This window comes from Rosa chinensis, chromosome 6 (assembly GCF_002994745.2).
Source record: "Rosa chinensis cultivar Old Blush chromosome 6, RchiOBHm-V2, whole genome shotgun sequence".
Lineage (NCBI taxonomy): Eukaryota > Viridiplantae > Streptophyta > Magnoliopsida > Rosales > Rosaceae > Rosa > Rosa chinensis.
In genome coordinates, this window is record NC_037093.1 from 14,574,112 (window position 1) to 14,591,142 (window position 17,031).

At 38.5% G+C, this 17,031-nt stretch overlaps 2 protein-coding genes and 1 long non-coding RNA gene across 5 annotated transcripts; all 3 read right to left on the minus strand.

Annotated features, from left to right (window-relative positions):
• Window positions 1–3,443: 3,443 nt before the first annotated feature.
• LOC112169771 (far upstream element-binding protein 2) lies at window positions 3,444–7,771 on the minus strand. The gene is made up of 7 exons (XM_024306826.2): window positions 7,434–7,771; window positions 6,942–7,012; window positions 6,645–6,830; window positions 6,441–6,536; window positions 6,281–6,352; window positions 5,561–5,677; window positions 3,444–4,721 (listed from the first exon to the last, which is right to left on the minus strand). The coding sequence occupies exons 1-7, from the start codon at window positions 7,642–7,644 to the stop codon at window positions 3,792–3,794; spliced, it is 1,683 nt and encodes a 560-aa protein (XP_024162594.1). The 5' UTR covers window positions 7,645–7,771; the 3' UTR covers window positions 3,444–3,791.
• Window positions 7,772–8,070: 299 nt separating this feature from the next.
• On the minus strand, window positions 8,071–11,320 carry LOC112169772. 2 transcript variants are annotated; one of them, XM_024306827.2, is made up of 4 exons: window positions 11,059–11,320; window positions 9,635–10,066; window positions 8,955–9,215; window positions 8,071–8,637 (listed from the first exon to the last, which is right to left on the minus strand). In XM_024306827.2, the coding sequence occupies exons 1-3, from the start codon at window positions 11,167–11,169 to the stop codon at window positions 8,979–8,981; spliced, it is 780 nt and encodes a 259-aa protein (XP_024162595.1). In that variant the 5' UTR covers window positions 11,170–11,320; the 3' UTR covers window positions 8,071–8,637; window positions 8,955–8,978. The 2 variants fall into 2 exon arrangements, with proteins under 2 accessions (XP_024162595.1, XP_024162596.1); XM_024306828.2 differs by having other exon boundaries at window positions 9,635–10,063; window positions 11,059–11,319.
• Window positions 11,321–13,621: 2,301 nt separating this feature from the next.
• On the minus strand, window positions 13,622–15,458 carry LOC112174375. Of its 2 annotated transcripts, XR_002925999.2 has the most exons (3): window positions 15,304–15,458; window positions 15,107–15,211; window positions 13,622–13,858 (listed from the first exon to the last, which is right to left on the minus strand). It is a non-coding gene; the product is annotated as an uncharacterized LOC112174375 (long non-coding RNA). The 2 variants fall into 2 exon arrangements; XR_002925998.2 differs by lacking the exon at window positions 13,622–13,858 and having other exon boundaries at window positions 14,750–15,211.
• Window positions 15,459–17,031: the final 1,573 nt, after the last annotated feature.

Consider the following 17,031-nt stretch of genomic DNA (forward strand, 5'->3'; position numbering starts at 1 on the left):
TCAAAGTTCCATAAGATGTCCCCAAGAGACCTTAACTAGCTAGCTCCCAACACAATCTCACATCCAGTTACAGGCAACACATAATAATCAGCTGAAAATGGAAAATCTTGCAATTGCAAAGTCACATTCACTTCACCTTGAGTTTTCATCTTCGCACCACTGGCCAAAACCACATTCAATGTAGTTGATGCACTTGAGTTTTGGTGCCCTTGAGCAGTTGAGGGTGTATGAAGTTATGTGTGGCACTTGAGTCAATAAGTACATGCACACATTTGTTATGAAAAATCCCTTTGAGCTGCATAGTGGCAGGATAATTGTTCCCATCTCCCATCACTTGTAGCCTGATGAGTGGTTCCTCAAGGTCCACTATAGGAGGAACTTGTTGAGTCTCAAATGTAGCATTAGTTTCATCTTGAGTAACCTCCATAACCATTAGCTGTCCCTTCCTGCAATTGTGTCCCGGTTTGAAGGGTTCATCACAGAAAAAACATTGATTCTTGGCTCTTCTCTCCAGATATTCGGCATGGGAAAGCCTTCTGCTGCCATTAGATGAAGTATGAGGCGAAGTCATAGTATTGTGGGCAGTTTTAGAGGAAAATGGGAGTGCCTGGACTTTAGTTCCTGTGCTAACAGATGGTTGTCTGCCGTGAGTCATGTTTGGGGAACTAAATGAAGATTTATTGATAGAACTTCTTGCATAGCTTCTGTAACTTTCATTTCTTGTTTCATACACTCGAGCTAATTCACAAGCTTCATACAAAGTTCTAGGTTTCTGAGCTTGGACGTCAACTCTGATGTCTTCCTTCAAGCCACCTATAAAATAAGAGAGGAGCACTTCTGGAGCAAACCCTGGTGCCCTTCTCGAAAGCTTAGTAAATTGCTCCTTGTACTGTTCAACACTTCCTGTTTGATTCATCCTAGCCAACTCAGCTTGGTACTCAACTCTATTGTAGCCACTGAACTCTCTCATGAGCAAGTCAGCTAGCCCTTGCCAACTAGGAGGAAATTTATGGCGGAACATGTACCATCGATCCAAAGCTTTGTCAGACAGATGCATTGTGGCAATGGAGAGTTTCCTATCCTCAGGGATTTGATAGAACTCAAATTACTGCTCGGCCTTGTTAAGTCATTCCACTGGATCACCCCCACTAAAAACACTAAACTCTAACCGCATTTGCTTTATAGTTGGTAGGTTAGGATCCTAGAACGGTGGGTGATGCATAAAGGGTTGAGCATAGGCCATATTATTTGGAGGACTTGGTTGTTGCATCTGGTAGTGTGAGTGTGAAGATTGATGGTGTGAAGTTGCAGTATGATGAGGATATGGTGGTGCCAGGGTATGTGTAGTGATGGTAGTAGCAAAAGTGGGAATGGTGTTTTAAGGCAGAGTTTTGGAGCCTGTATAGGTAGGTAATGAGGTTTGTGATGCTGCAAAGTTATGCACCGTGTGAGAGTATGGACCAGAGTATGTCATAACAAAAGGATTAGAATCCATGTGGGTTGCCTGAGAGGGTTGTGGGTGGATAGGGTATAAGTGCTTGTTGAATATGGGTTTAGTGCAGGCAGTGAAGGATTGTGTGCCCATTGATGAATGCAAATTAGGCTGGAATTGCATTTGCATTTCACTCATAGCATGATCAGTTTGACCCATAAAGCCCCCATCATTTATCTCCCTTGAACACAGGTTATCCATAATCCCCACATCCTTGCTAGTCATGCCAATACCAGTAGTACTCAATTCATTCATAGCATTCACAGGATTAGAAGTACTCATACTAGAAAAACCCAGTAAAACTTCATTAGTAATAAAATTTGGAGCAACCGAAGTAGTGATTAGAGCAGAGTTACCCTCAGATCTAGCCATAGTAGATGAAGATGACGAATATTTCACAATCGCTCCAATCTGCGGTGCTGTTGGAGATGGAAGATATCCAAATCGTACATATCCATCAGGTTGAGGGATAGCGGTGCCTCCAGGCAGTGGAGGAGGAGGTAGTGGGCTTGCCACAGCTCAGTGAGTTGCTTGATATCTTCGAGCAGCGTAGCTTTGAAACTAGCAAATGAGCTAGCTAGAGAGTCGTGTAAGCTCGCTTGCATCTCGTCCAAATGAGCATTAGTTTCATCTCGGTGAATTTGAAGCTCAAATTCAATATGAGAAAGCTCGTCGGAAAAGTGAGGGTGAGTTGGTGAGGTGGGTTTCCCCGCCCACTTGAGTTTCCCCATCGGAGGGGCTCTGATACCAGAGTTGTTAGGATCAAACCCCTAACAAAGAGGAAAGCAGGAGAAAAGTAAAGTAAAGCTGGAAAATAACTGTGATATATTGATCGATGAAGAGAAAATGGGATTACAAGGGTATATATATAAGCCCAGAAGCAGCTAAGAGATAAGGCCACGTGGCCATGTGGACGTTCACTAATGGAATCCTAATTGCATAATTAAGCTAAACAGGTTAATCAGCAGGTCACGTGCCTGGCACGAGGACAACTAAATAATTAACTATTCCTCAGATGAACAGGAGAGCTAAAATAAGCCCGAATATCATAACACCAAAATCCGATTTCCCGGGTGCTTGAAGCAGGGCAATGCCGTCAACACTATCTGCTTTGCCGCCATCAAGAGGATAAGCAAGCAACAAGGCGAGAACGAAGAGTCCCGCCATCAAAAAGCCATCTTTTTCGGTTCAATTTTCTCTTTATTCTTTCTAAAATGTTATTAGGTATTAAATGATGTATCTAAATCCAACGATAGAAAATGAAATGACTTAAATCTAAAAATATTTGTTTGCAATGTCAGATCTAGATCTAAAGATCACATAGCATAATTTCTTTGCTCAATTACCAAGTAGGTGAACAATATTAATATATGACTTTAGTTTATTTTCATTTTCAAATTTATTTCACTCCTCATATTACAATGCACACTTCATATTTTAGTTTTTAGCAACTTAAATTGTCATCTTATAAAAATTTCAACAAAATAAACCAAGAGTTGTCTTATCATCCTAAAATTATGTACATGGAATGGTTTAGGATGAAGCATTGGTATATTTAGCATCCAAGATTTGTATCATACAACTAGAGAAGATAATAAGAAAGTGCAAGCATGAAACCCTTATATTTTCAAGCCAAAGTTTGAAAATAGAGATCCAATAACTACTGCCGCGCAGCTTCCATGCTAGAAACTCAAGTCCAAGTATGAAACATAGAGAATGAACAAGGTAACATCATTAACCCAAGCTAGATATAGTTAATCCGAGTAAAGATTAATTTGATCATGTCTAAACTGCAGCATGGAAAACCGAGATTTCCATTGTTGTGTAGACCAGAGGAACCGAGCTGCTGCTTATTAGTAGGACCAAAGCACTCGAAGTTTCAAAATTTATCACATGCAATTTTACCAATTACCAGCGATTGTAGTTCAAGCAAAATATTATCTGTAACATATTAGAGAACAAAAATCAACAGCACATTTCAACCAGGGCCAATCGATTACAATACTTCATGGACCTACGCTAAAAGAATAAAAAAGAAACTAATCAATACCAAACAAGATAACTCTCCCAAAACCTTCAAGTCCATGGCTCAACTGTTGATGGCTTAATCATCAGATATGAACATAGATCAAAAAGGGTGTCTAACAAGATATTCTTATATTTCAAGGCTAGAAATATGATGCTATGCAACCACACAGATGGTATGTGAGAGCAAATGAGAAAATTCAGTCCAAGAAAGAAATGATAAAGATAAAAACAGGGCAATAGTAGAAGATGACATCCTTGATCAGCTACAACTTCAGTTTTGAGAACCAACAGGTTCTGTTGGAGGGGCTGATCCATCTCCTTCTACATTCCTCTCACCAGTCCTTTCAGCTTCAGAAGCTGACGACTGGTCTGCATATCCATTGGTAGGTGGCTGTGACTGCTGCTCTGGCTGATGCTGTGACTCTCCATTGGCAGAAGGGTCTGGCTGAGCATACCCACCTTGTCCGTATGATGCTGCAGAAGCATCTTCAGCTGGCTGCTGCCCTCCGTAACTTGGTTGGTAATAGCCTGCTTGAGCGTGTGGTTGGCCTGTGCTGCTCGGATGAGACCAATACCCAGACTGAGGGTTATCCGTTGGCTGGCCGTAAGGAGGTGCATAGGCAGAAGATGGTTGAGTCGTTTGTGCGGAAGAGCTTCCATCTAGGCTTGATGACACTGCAGGTGGCCCATATCCAGAAGTTGCATATTGTTGCTGATCAGATGCTGGAGCCTGACTAGAGATGTTTTGTCCATAATTTGGTGGCTGCTGAGCATAACTCTGATCGTAACTTGGAGGTTGCTGAGCGTAACTCTGATCATAACTTGGTGGCTGCTGAGCATAACCCTGATCATAATTTGGTGGCTGCTGAGCATAACCCTGAGATGTCTGATTGTAGTAGCCAGGATTTGGGGGAGCTGACCCCATCGGTGGTTGTTGTCCATAATAATTGTACCCACTGCTATCCTGAGGTGGTTGAGAAGGTACCTGGTTTGACTGATCCCAACCTGCTGCCTGGGCCGGATAATTACCATAGTACGAGGGAGGTGCCGGAGGTGTACCATAACCTCCAGGTTGTGTATACCCATAATGAGGCTGCTGTTGCTGAATTGGAGGTTGTCCTGGCGGGGCCCAATTACCAGAAGGGGGATAGGATGGCTGCTGCATATAGCTATTGGCTCCAGAGGCATTTAATAAACGCTTCTGCAGGGAGTGATACAAAGGTGCTCAGCTCAAAGATGTAGAACTAATGTAAGCAATCATCCAGAAATGATGACAGATATAAAAATATAAATAAAAACATACTAAAAGTAGTCAAAACGTTAGAACACTAGGAAAGAATAAAATGAATCCACCAAATACCCTTCCAATCCCTAAATCAGAAAGTTTCTTTCAAACAGTTCTTATTTTTTTCTTCTAAGATTTCATAACAGTTCTAATTGCAATGCTACTTTCAAAGCAGTTGTAACTGAAACCCATAACGAATCAAAATACATTTTTCTCTTCCGTGAACCTCTTGATTTCCACTAAAAAAGAAAACTACCATATTTTTTGCTCAAACTGACCCAAAGCAAAGCTTTCCAAACTATCTTCTCTACGCATAACAAAGTACTGTGTAAAAGATGGTTTGGGACCCTGAAACTATTGTTTTAGGATTTTTCCCCAGATGACACAAACATTAGTGGTCAATCTTTTACAACATACAAAACTTATTTGATAAGGTCTGTATATTTCTCACTCAAATTAGTTCTTTACCCCCATTTTTTTCTAATCCAAAAGAATGCAAGCAAAAGTACTGACAAGTTTAAGTACAAATTTCAAATTGTTTCAGACCAAGACAGGGATGCAGAAGAAGACCAGATGAAGATGAAAAGTGACCACAGCATTCTGAACAAGAGATTGCCCATATGATGAGAAGGTCCATTTTTCTAGGAATAAAGCATTTCATTTATTTCGCAAAGTTCATAAGATCATTATTGAACTAAAAGGAGCAGAAAAGAAAATAAAATTGAATGTCAGAAGAGGTAACCATGATGACTCACCCCACTGATTACTTCGTTCACCAATTCTTTGGCTGCCTCAATTTGCTCTTGCCCTCCATTTATGTATACTGATCTCTCAGTTGACATATCACCAGGAGGAAGGTGCAATGGTACAATCTGAAAATAATGACAATGTATTAAATATAATTAAGATAAGATATAAGAAGATGTAAACGAAATGTGTGCAAGGATTGTTCCATCTATTTTTGGTGTATCATATGCTCTTATACAGCGAACTCCTGGTCCTCTATTTGTAAAGTCGTAATGTTTTGTTTGATTTTCAATGAAAGATAAATAAAGGCATATGTTGTCAAAGGGTCCTGAGTTCAGACTTCCTCAGCCGCAGAACAAAGTAAACTAGGCAATTAACCAAACCAACTGGTTCCCAGTTATATAGATTGGACCACCAACTCCAATCCTCTATTCAGAACCATAAGTGATATTGAATTCTAATAACACAACAGCCCCATAGCACATGTATATTATGTAAACTCTTAATTATTGCAAACCATTAAACCTATTAAATTAAAGTAGCACCATTGAAAATATGACGAAACCATTGTCCATATTATCTTTATAGTTTTCATAAGGTTGGCAGATTACTTCAATAATATGTGTGACCAATAACCAATGGATTTAACAGAATACTTAAGCTTCAGTTCATAGTATCACACAAATACCAGTCCCAAGAATCTATTTTAATCCCCTTAAAATACCAACCTGAATACGAGCTCCTGACTTGGTTTGCATATTCCTGATAGTCTCACCCCCCTTGCCAATTATCAAAGCAACCTACAAAAACCATGAGCACCAACTTCAATCATTAGCATCAGCCTCAACATAGTGAAAGAAGAGAAAAGGGGGGAAAAGAATTTCCTACCTTATTGTTTGGAACTTTCATGACAAACTGTTCCCCTCCAGGTTGCATCGAGTTAAATCCCTGATTTGTAGATGGAGCAGAGCCCCCTGCATCTGCCTGTAAAACATAAACAGCAGGACCCATTTTTAGAAAGAATGCAAATTTTTGAAGGATAAAATAGCAAGAAACTTAATGCTGTTACAAAAAGTATGAACGTATTTTTACCTCAGCTATTACATCATTGATAAGTTGTTCTGCCCTACTAATCTGTTCAGATGTACCCGTCAACTCCACATCCCTCGTTAGAGAATTAAGATCAGCTTCTGAATCCCTGGTTATCTGGATTTTGGCCCCTGACTGTAATTGTAGTTGTCTTATTGTTTCTCCTTGTTTTCCAATAATTACACCAACCTGTAAAATGGAATAACAGAAGACAATTTTGGTATTACAGAAAAAAAAAAAAAACATATGGGTGTTATACCACGAAAAAAGTCTGAAGAGCTGCAAGAAAACGAGAGGTACCTTCCCATTTGGAATATCTATTTTCTTGCTGGTGCCTGAACCATAAGAGTGACCTGTTTGTGCAGTGAACACTGAAGTAATGTGTTAGTTTGGAAACCAAAGACTAGAAAATGGCTTCATACTGTTCTATCTAAAAAGGATTGAAATAATTATCTAAATAACCAGCTAATGCTCCTCGAAAGCTCAAGCTGTCACGGAGCTGGCTTAAGCCTTCGGAGCCTAAGTCTCAACCTAGTTCTTAATATCTCCTAAAATCCCAAATCCAAAAGTTTCAAAGACTAAAGGGGCCGCATTGTAACTAGTACTCATTCTCATTCAAACACACTCGAAACCTAAAATCTCCATAAATCTTGAGCTATGGTCAACTCTAATTCTCTCTTCTCTCAGTTTCAATTTTAATTCGGACATAAAAAACAGCAAAAATCAATTAGAAGAAATTAAAAAAATTGAAAACCCTAGAAAGCAGAGCGAATTGGGAGAATGGAAGAGTACCAGGGTAAGCGGGAGGGGTGTAGACGGGGTTGGGTTGGAAGGACTCGTCGTCGACTCGGGGGCGCTTCGACTCGGCATTGGTGACGAGTCGGGCGGCGATTTCCTGAGCTTTCTGTTTCGCGAGTAGAATACTAATGGCGGCGGGGTCTTCCAGCTTCCGCTTCGCACTGTCGCTGGCGGTTTCCGGCTGTCGATCTTTGTCATCCGTCATCGTCTCTGACTCGCTGAGTCACGACTCGCCGGCGACTTGGATGAGAGAGAAAGCCCTGAGCGAGAGAGAAGAGAGAGAGAGAGAGAGAGAGAGAAGGAGAGGAGGAAAAGACTTGGTGGTAGATTACATAGGGCTCTGATTTGATTTGATTGAATGTAAGATCGCCTCTAATACGGCGCCGTTTTGCTTCTCCTCGAATTTTTGGCTTCTCCACGAAGTTGTGAAATTCGAATACCGCACTGGCTGGGCCTCTTTGACCCTAAACACACCGTTTTGTTAGTGTAGGAAAATTATTTACTTACAGAAGAATTGAATCGAGACCATTACAGTAAGAAGTTGTTAAGATTGGATTAGTATTCGACGACGTGTTATGGCGTCTTTGAGATGAAATACATATATTTTCCGCTATTAATATTCTGATATACATCTCAAAATTTGTCAAAGAAAACATGTATTTCTTGGAATATATCCCATTTTGGTGTACAAAGTGAATCCAAATGGAAGGAAATGGTAAACAAGGGATTGAATATCAAAATGGCAATGTGAATGAAGCAGAATTCCTCAACTGATCTCTCTAATACACAATGTCTGTTGGTTAGCCTAGAGGCCAAGCAGAAGCAGACTTGTATTCGGGCCGACAAAATCAGAGCTACGACAGTCTATGAATGTAGTAATAACAACTTTAGTCTTGACTCTTGACACTGATTTAAAACTGCTTGAAACCTTCTTTTGATGCCAGCTGCATGATCGACATTCTAGGCTGCTATAACCTAACAACATGAATATTTCAATACCTGCAACTGTTCCCCTCCAACTAAATGGGAACAAAACAAAAATTGAGGGAAACAATATAAAACGAAGGCTTGTAATTAGGCAAACATGAGTAGCCAAAGCAGTCCAAGAACCACTCATTAGTCATTAGCTCCAGATCAGTGCCGCTTTTGAGTAATTTCTTGATCAATAGAAAGATCGCTTCATTAGACAACATTTCACCTAAAACAAAGGGAGAGCACGGTTATTTAATGCAGCCAAAACTAATCCCTTTCTTTTGAAAGGGACAAGTAAAACAATGAACTCAGGTTACATAAAGAGCCAAATCATATCAACTAAACAATAGAAAGAAGGAAAGAAAAAACCACGAGGATATGATCATCATGTATAAATAAAAATCAGCGGTTGAGACAGAATCAAGAACCAAAGAAGGTTGCAGTTTAACATAATCAGAAGGGTTTGATGTCCTTCATACTTAAAGAGGGGAAAGGAGAACAATGTAAACACTAAAAGAGAAACCTGAGAAAGTTAAAAAATACCTAGTGCGGCCTTGCTCGAAACAATTAGAGTTCATTTGGTTCAGATTGACTGCCACTGTCAGAATGGTGTGATGATGCTGTTGTTGATGCCTTCCGAGGTCTTCTGTACCACAGAAATGCAAACCACAATGTCCTTACCAAACCCCCATTGGCAATGTGTGGGATTATTATTCGGCCCCAGAATGGGTAATATGGACCTGGCAATTTGAGCAGTGTGAAGAAAATTGCCATGACAAACAGATGCCAGGGAATTTCTGCATCCTGACAATTAAAGAAAGACATATAAGCTAGACAACAAACATGCTTCACCCGTGTAAGAATTGTTCCAATAGAATGAGATCAGAAAAATGCGGGACATCAGAAAAACTACTGAAAAATGAACTAATTGTAGTGATTTAGTCTTGCAGTAGGAAATACAGAAGCATATACAAACTTTAAATTTGGCAAACAAAAAAATAGGACAAAACAAGACAAAAGACGAATCAGCAAAAGCTTGGTGTAATCACCAGTCCGTCATTCTTACTAACACTTATTGAGGAGAACCATATTACTAAATAACCCACCCAAACTTTGGTGAAATCTATCTTCCATATGTAGGGGACTCCCACTGAGCAATAACAAATGGTTTAACCAAACAACGTTCTATAACATTGAAAAATAGTAAAGTGAAACAACTTTACCTTCAGAAGTGGAGAAACATCCAAGGCTGCCAGTTTCAAAACTTCAGCAATGGCCATTCCAATGATGACAGGTACAGGAACGAAAAACAACTTCCTTTCCTGTGCACAGTAGGACATCTCACTAAGAGATGAAACTACTAGCAGAGGTACACATAAGTATTTAGCAACTGCTAGTACAAGGTCAAGGATGAGTTGAATAAAGTTAAGCCCTGCTCTTTTCCAAGGGAACATCTTGACTGGCTGTGGAGAACTTTCCCATAACTTTCTTGCTTTAGCGATTAGGTGATCAAATTTTATCTGCCCAGGGTCATCCGACTGTCCAGCAGTCATGTTCACAGCACATGAGATATTGTACCGGGAATTCTGAAGCAAACGAGAAGGCTTAACACTCAGACCAAAGGCATGTACTTCACTAAACTGTGCCAAACCCTTCTACAACAGAAAGAAACTTGTTATAAGAGAAAGCAAAAAAAACATAATCTGACTTAACTCCATGTAACTAAAGCAACATAACAACTAGCTTTGACATCTGTTGGCAAAGCTGGAGACTAGAAAATTTTATTTCTAAAGTCAGGAATTGCAAATTCAGAAATTATATGAGCGGGGAGTTCTCAATCTATTCCCTTGGAAAAACTAAAACATGATCCTTTAAATCAGAATATGATTGTGTTGAAATAGTACAACACTAAGACAGCGGAGCATGCTATAACGAAACTTCAAAATGCTTCTACTATCTAAAATTGAAGGCAATTCATTTCCCATTTTTCCCATTGAACTTAGATCAGCTTTGCCAGTCTCAACCAAGATACTAATCGGTGAACATTTCAGAGACAGTTTAAAGGAGAAAACAATCTCAATATTATCATCATTCACAAAAAATGATTAAACCACAGTTACATGTATTTGAAAGAGTTTACGGAGTTACAATGAATTTGTTTTGGTTAAATGCAAATGGCCTCAGACAAGTTTTATGCATCATTTGGAATAGTGGACTTCGACCCAAGAGTTCCACTTTAACCAATAATAAACCAACTACCCATGAGAGTTCAGAAACCAAAGAACATCTATTACTACCGAAAAACATCATTGTTTTTCTATGCCCAAGCTCAAAGGAAGCTATGTCCAAGCTCAAGGGATGCACCATTAAAATCAATTAAGACTTATACGTATCAACATATTGAGGCTGGTATTCCATGAGAAAGTAACTCCTCATCCAACTCTACTACATGTGCCATTATCAGTCAAATTTTCAGACCCATTTATTTACCCATTTCATCCATGTATGTAATTAACCAAGCATATGCAACTTTCAAACAAGAATTCAAATTCACCAACGAAATTTTCACTACCAGATATTCCAGTATTATGTAACAGTGTGTAAATTACGAAAGAAAGAGAAAATTAATAATAAATTGGAAGGTCACCTTGAAGCCATGAGTGGAATTGGGAGGCTTATTGTTAAGGGCGGCGAATTTGGCGGAGGCCTGGAGGTGGGCGGAGGCAGAGAACAAGTGACAAGGATAGAGAGTCGTCATTGCTTACAATTCTCAAAAGTCGAGACCTTTCCCGCGAAATTCAAAGAATTAGACCATTGATTGGATTGTTGGATAAGAGATTCGGGAGTTCGGAGAGTTTCAGGGGAGACGGGTTTGGGTGCGAGCAGGAGGGTTTTAAGGGATGGAGCCGCAATCTGGTGTTGACGCGCCACATTGTAAGCGTATACGCGCCATTATCATATTTTTTATGCAAAAACCGGCCCGACCGCAGAAACAAAAGGACGTGGTTCGGCCCGGACCCGGTTTAGCGTTGAATTACAAGGTTACAATTATCACCCTCTAAGTTCGTTCATTTTTTGCAATTCAAGTTGTGGTGTTGAGATTTCCAATTTAAGTGGCACATGCACATATATCAAAGAGATGGAAGAGGAAAAAGTAGAACAATGTGGATGTCAAGATTGACTCCAAGTCTAAGATGTGTGTCTCTCTAAATTGTGGTACAATCAAGGTCCTAGCTTCGAGGCCAAAAACGTGTTCAGTTGACATGCATGCAAAGCTAGTTTTCTTCATTCATTTCCATCCTATTCAAGCATGCCACTCCAAAGCTAATAAAGATTACAAGCTTGTTAGAGTTGCATTGCCTGGGTTCTTTGCTGAACTTCCTACTAAAGAACAAGTACATGCTGCTTACGGGATGATTCTTCGAGAGTAATTAATCAAAATTTTCAAAACTCTAGTTTACAGTAGTTTTTGTTCAAGTATGTACTTCAAAGGAAGAAGTTATTGGTATGTATTTGAGCGAGTAGAACCGACATATCATAAGGAATTTGCCATTTCATTTGTTATGGGGGATGAGTTGTTTCATCGTACGTATATCAGTTCCTTTCAAAGTCGTGATGGAAGTTAATTATAGCATTGTACGTAGAGTGGAAAGAATTAATGTCCTTTAGAAATGATCCATTGGACCTTTAGATGGCATGTTCCATTGGTATTTATTATTTAATTTGGACAAGTAACGAGCGTCTTTTGGTTGCCGATGATGGGCGCGCCTGTCCTACATCCTCTGCACTCAAACTGGAAAGTATCTTCCTATTCATCGCAGAAAGCCGAGCTCGAGATTCTTTAAACAATTAAACGTTGCTATTGATGTAAATAGTACTGTTTCAGTCATCGGAAGACGATAATAAGCATTTTGCATGGACTCTTTCATGAAGAAACAAAGCTTTTTGAGTGCAGAAACAAAATTTTTTGCAGACGATGTCTCAAGTTCAAATTCCACCGTGCTCTAGAGATAAACAATAAAAATGAAGAACATCAGGGGTCATATAGTTAGAACAAAGAAGGTGAGATCAATCCTCATTATCATCACTAATCAAGTTGCCCTGAAATCAAACAGTATAGGTTGTATAGCATTTTAGAGGATACAAGTCTCTAACTTGAACAGAAGAGAGAAGATGATTCTAAAATTCTATAGTCAAAGTACACCTTAGAATTAGCCAAGCAGCTCCCGCAAATGGTCTTTTACCACCTTAATTATATTGTCCTCCAAGTCTACAACAATCACTATCAACCTTGGAAGAAGAAGTAACTTAAAAGCCCTGACCATGAATAAGGAAAAAGTGGCCAACCAACCCAGCAAATGGTATTTTAATTAGAATGCAGAAGTCATGTAAATTAGTCTTTTAATTTTATGCTTATGGCGGTCTGGGACTCTTACAGTTTAACAGTTACAAAAACTACCTGAAGACGAAATTATGAGAATGGAAGTAGACGATGGATTCGGATTCCAAAATTCCTAGATGAGAAGATGGGGTTTCCATGGCCATAGAGGAAGTTTAATTTAGTTACTTTAGATCATTACCTCAATTATTCTTTGTGATGATTATGTCAAGGAAACAATGGCTGATAAAGAAGTCCTTTGCTTTCTGGCAATCCTAACATCATATTAAGATTGTGTAGAGCTTGACCTGAAATTATAAATTTTCAACAACAATAATTGAACACCTTAAATTTAAGTTTAGGCCAATCCTAACTAAAATTGGGATTTGAAGACTTGAGAGTGCTGACGACTACAAAAGGAAGCTGTGCATTGAGTTGTGAAGAAAATGGAAGAGAGTATTGGCAAATTCAGCGTGGCAATTTAGAAAAAGATTTTATGAAATTATTTTAAGAATAATATAAAAAAATTCATAACTTGTGAGTTAAACGTTGCAGGACAGGAAAATTGACGGTGCTTAAATTACAAGACATAACAAATATTGTGGAGTAAATTATTGGAAACCAAGCTGAAGTAACCCTATAGTTAAGGGGACTGACTTGTAATCTACTTCAAATGTGGCCTGGTTTCTCTCTCAACCCAAACTCAACTAGGATCATATCCTTCACCTCATTTTTGTTCTCTTCCACTTTTTCACATAACTATGAAAGCTCAAGTCCCTTGACATTGGAAGATTGGTATGTGCATATGCACAGGTGCAGATCGAAGAGATTGAAGAGAAAAAAGTAGAATAGGAGAAATGGCAGAGTCTTGTATATTGTGTGAAGATCAAGACTGCCTCCCAAGTCTTTGATAAGATTCAAATGCGTTTGTAAGTTGTGGTACAAGGTAATCAATAGTGCTAGCTTTCTGAACATGCATCTGTGCAATTCCATGCACAACAAATTTTCTTCAGTCACTTGCATTGTTTCCAAGCATACCTTATTTGTATATTGTATGGGATGAACAGACCTTAACAAAATATCAATATGCAGATGATCAAATAAGGCTGGTGGCAGAGCAGTGTAACTCAGTTTTTCATTGAGAAACTGAACCTGACATTAAAAAGAAGCATACAACAATTCTTTTGATACAAATCAGACCTTAACAAATAACTTAATGTGGCTTCAGATGCACCCCTAAGGAATATCATAATTGAATTCGAATAGAATAGCTTCGTAAGAAAACTAAAACAGAAAGTAAAACTACTAGGAGCAAGGAATCTGTCATAGTCTGTATATTTTCCTTAAGAAAACCAAAACAGTAAGCACATGAATAACTTCTACTTTCCTTACTATAGGACATAAGTAGTAAATAAATGGAGATGAGTAAAGATACTAACTTGAGGAAGTTTTCATGAAGAAGCTTTGCTAATGGACAGCAAGCAAAGACTAGAAATAGGCTCAGTTGCAACCATACAAAAGTTTTAATAACATTTGAAATCATAGTCCATTGCTTTGAAACCAGGTAAAGTAAATCAGCTTTTCAATGCAACACTAAAGATGGGGTAAACATCACATTTTTAGGATTCTCGACTACAATTATAACTTGACAAGAAGAGAATGAAAAAGAAGATAACACAATCTTTTCATTAAGCAAAACTAGAGATGGTAGTCTAATGAAGTAAAAAGTCTCTTTGCTGCAATCAAATCCTCTAAGAGAAGAAGAAAACAAAATGAAACGGATAAGGCTATCAATATATATGCTTGGAAGATGTTCAGCAAGGCTATTTAACAATGTAACTTAGCTTTAAGGAACTTCACAGGTAGGTATTCTTTTCAAAACTTGCTAAAGAAATGTTTAATAAGTATCGATTCAAGCTTTTTAATAGGAATGAAACTTGGACAAGATGAGATAGTTATGTGCTGTAAAACTGTGTGAAAAGGACAAAATAAAGATATAGTTCAGCTGCATATTTTAAAGATCTGGGTAAAAGGAATGTCAAAGTAAAATCACAACAATGAAATTGAGTATTTGAACGTCAACCATGTTTATAGTTGGCTGACAACCAATTCAAATTTGCAGATTAGGAACGAAACCGATATTCCAAAGGCAACCACTTTTACCAATAAGAGTTTGATCAAAACTCAAACTTGACAAATCATTGTTCATTCGTATATGAACACTTCGTACAAAAATATAGAGAAAGCATCTCAACAATCACACTAAATACACACCAAAGTAGAATCAAGGCTATAAAGAAAATTTTGCTTTCCCTACCTCAAGCCTTAGATTTCAGCAGGTAATAAAGCCAATCAACTGCTACAAACGGCAAAACCAAATTGAAATGCTAACACCAACTCTATAATCAGCAATTCCAGCCACCTAAACCAAATTTACAACAAAATCATACCCAAATTCATAGAAAGGCTGAAACAGAATGAATGGATTTTAGAAGGTGGAAAATTTGAACTTACTGGAGATAGCTGCAAGTAAACAAGAAATTTAAATTCTTGGGCAGTGGGTTTCACAGCAATCTCTCTGAAACTATTGCAAAAGTGCAGATTTTTGACCTTTGGGTGAGTGAATAAAGGTCAATCTTTAAGGTACAAGGCAAAAGAGGCAGTAGAAGAGGAAGTAGGAATGACGCCTTACTCTAACGCCTCGACTCTAACGTTTATGGTTGAGAAACAGAGAAGTACAGGTCAATCTCTATATCTCTCCCTGCTCTTACTCTAACGCCTCGACTCCCTCTCTCTGCTTCTACTCCGCTTCCTCGAATGCTTATCCCTCTCCGAAACCCTAGGCCATCACTTCTCTTCCTCTCCGGCCAGCTTCTCCGGCTTCTTCCTTTTTATTTCCTTCAGAAGTGACCTGAAGAAGATCTCATGCTTGTTTAGCCGTGTCACAGTGGCTGATTCTCACCCTCTCCTTTTTGGATAAAGCTATGTACAAGGAATTTTATGCCTTGAAATCACAACTTCTATTCCGAACCTCCTCTTCTGTCCATTCCTTCCTAGGCTTAAGAACTCTTGCATATGTCCCTTCTACTTTCTTTGAGTCTTCAGCCTTGGTGGGGTGTTCCCATCCAATCTCAACTATATTCCACATATTTTCATCCTGAGAGTATAAGAATGCCCTCATCATGATCTTCCATTGTGAGTAATCTTCACCATCAAACAAAGAGGGGCAATTTATCGAACTGGAGGCTCTGTTATACTCATGTTCCATCCTTGACCACAGATCAACTAAAAAGCTTTAGAACCTGCTCTGATGCCAAGTGAAAATACAAGGACATAATGTGTTTTCTGGAAATTGGGGATTGCAATGCATGGATCAATCTTTCATGGGCAGCAGAAACTAAAATTAACAAACATAACACAAGATTTTGGTTACGCAGTGAAAACCTCAAATATGAGATTAAAAACATTGTGGGGCTCTTAATCTTGAGAACCCAAAATAAGAATTAACTTATGATGAAGGATATGTTCTTTACAAACTTGAATAGCACTAGCTCGGCTACAATGATTAGACAAAAACTTATCCAAAGTTTGTATTCCATCTCGAACTCCTTCACTTGAATGATCACCAAATATCGCTCTCCTTTCTTCACAGCTTCTCTACTGATCTCAAGAGAATTTATGCATATGAAAATATGATCAAGAACACTTATACATGGACCAAGTGTTTTGACTCTTGTGAAGACTCAATTTTAAGCAAGCAAGCAAGAATCACAAAATATTCTTGCGTTCCAGGTCCTCTTTATATGCCGTTTGTTTTTCCAAGCTCTAAGAATAGCTGCCGCACAAACCAAACAACCAAAACAACCTTTTTACCCTAATCCCCTTCTACAAGGAAAAATAAATCTTTTTGTGTTAACAAAATATAAACAATTAAGGACACCAAATCCTAAAATACTTAGAAAATCAATAATACAATTTGGCACACAGAAAAATATCTTTAAATGAATAAAAGATATTAAACCCATTAAACCCCAAAGATACTTTCCCGTTTTGTATGGAATGCCAACATACCAAGTTGATCAAACCTTGTACCTATAATATATCAAGAATGGATGGCAAAAGTTTATAAAAGATAACCCCTTGGGCGATTTTGAGTTTTTAATATTTAGGTATGAGAGACCTATGCATTTTACTATAGAGATCTTTGACAAGACGACATGCATGAGAAACAATCTTCTAGAA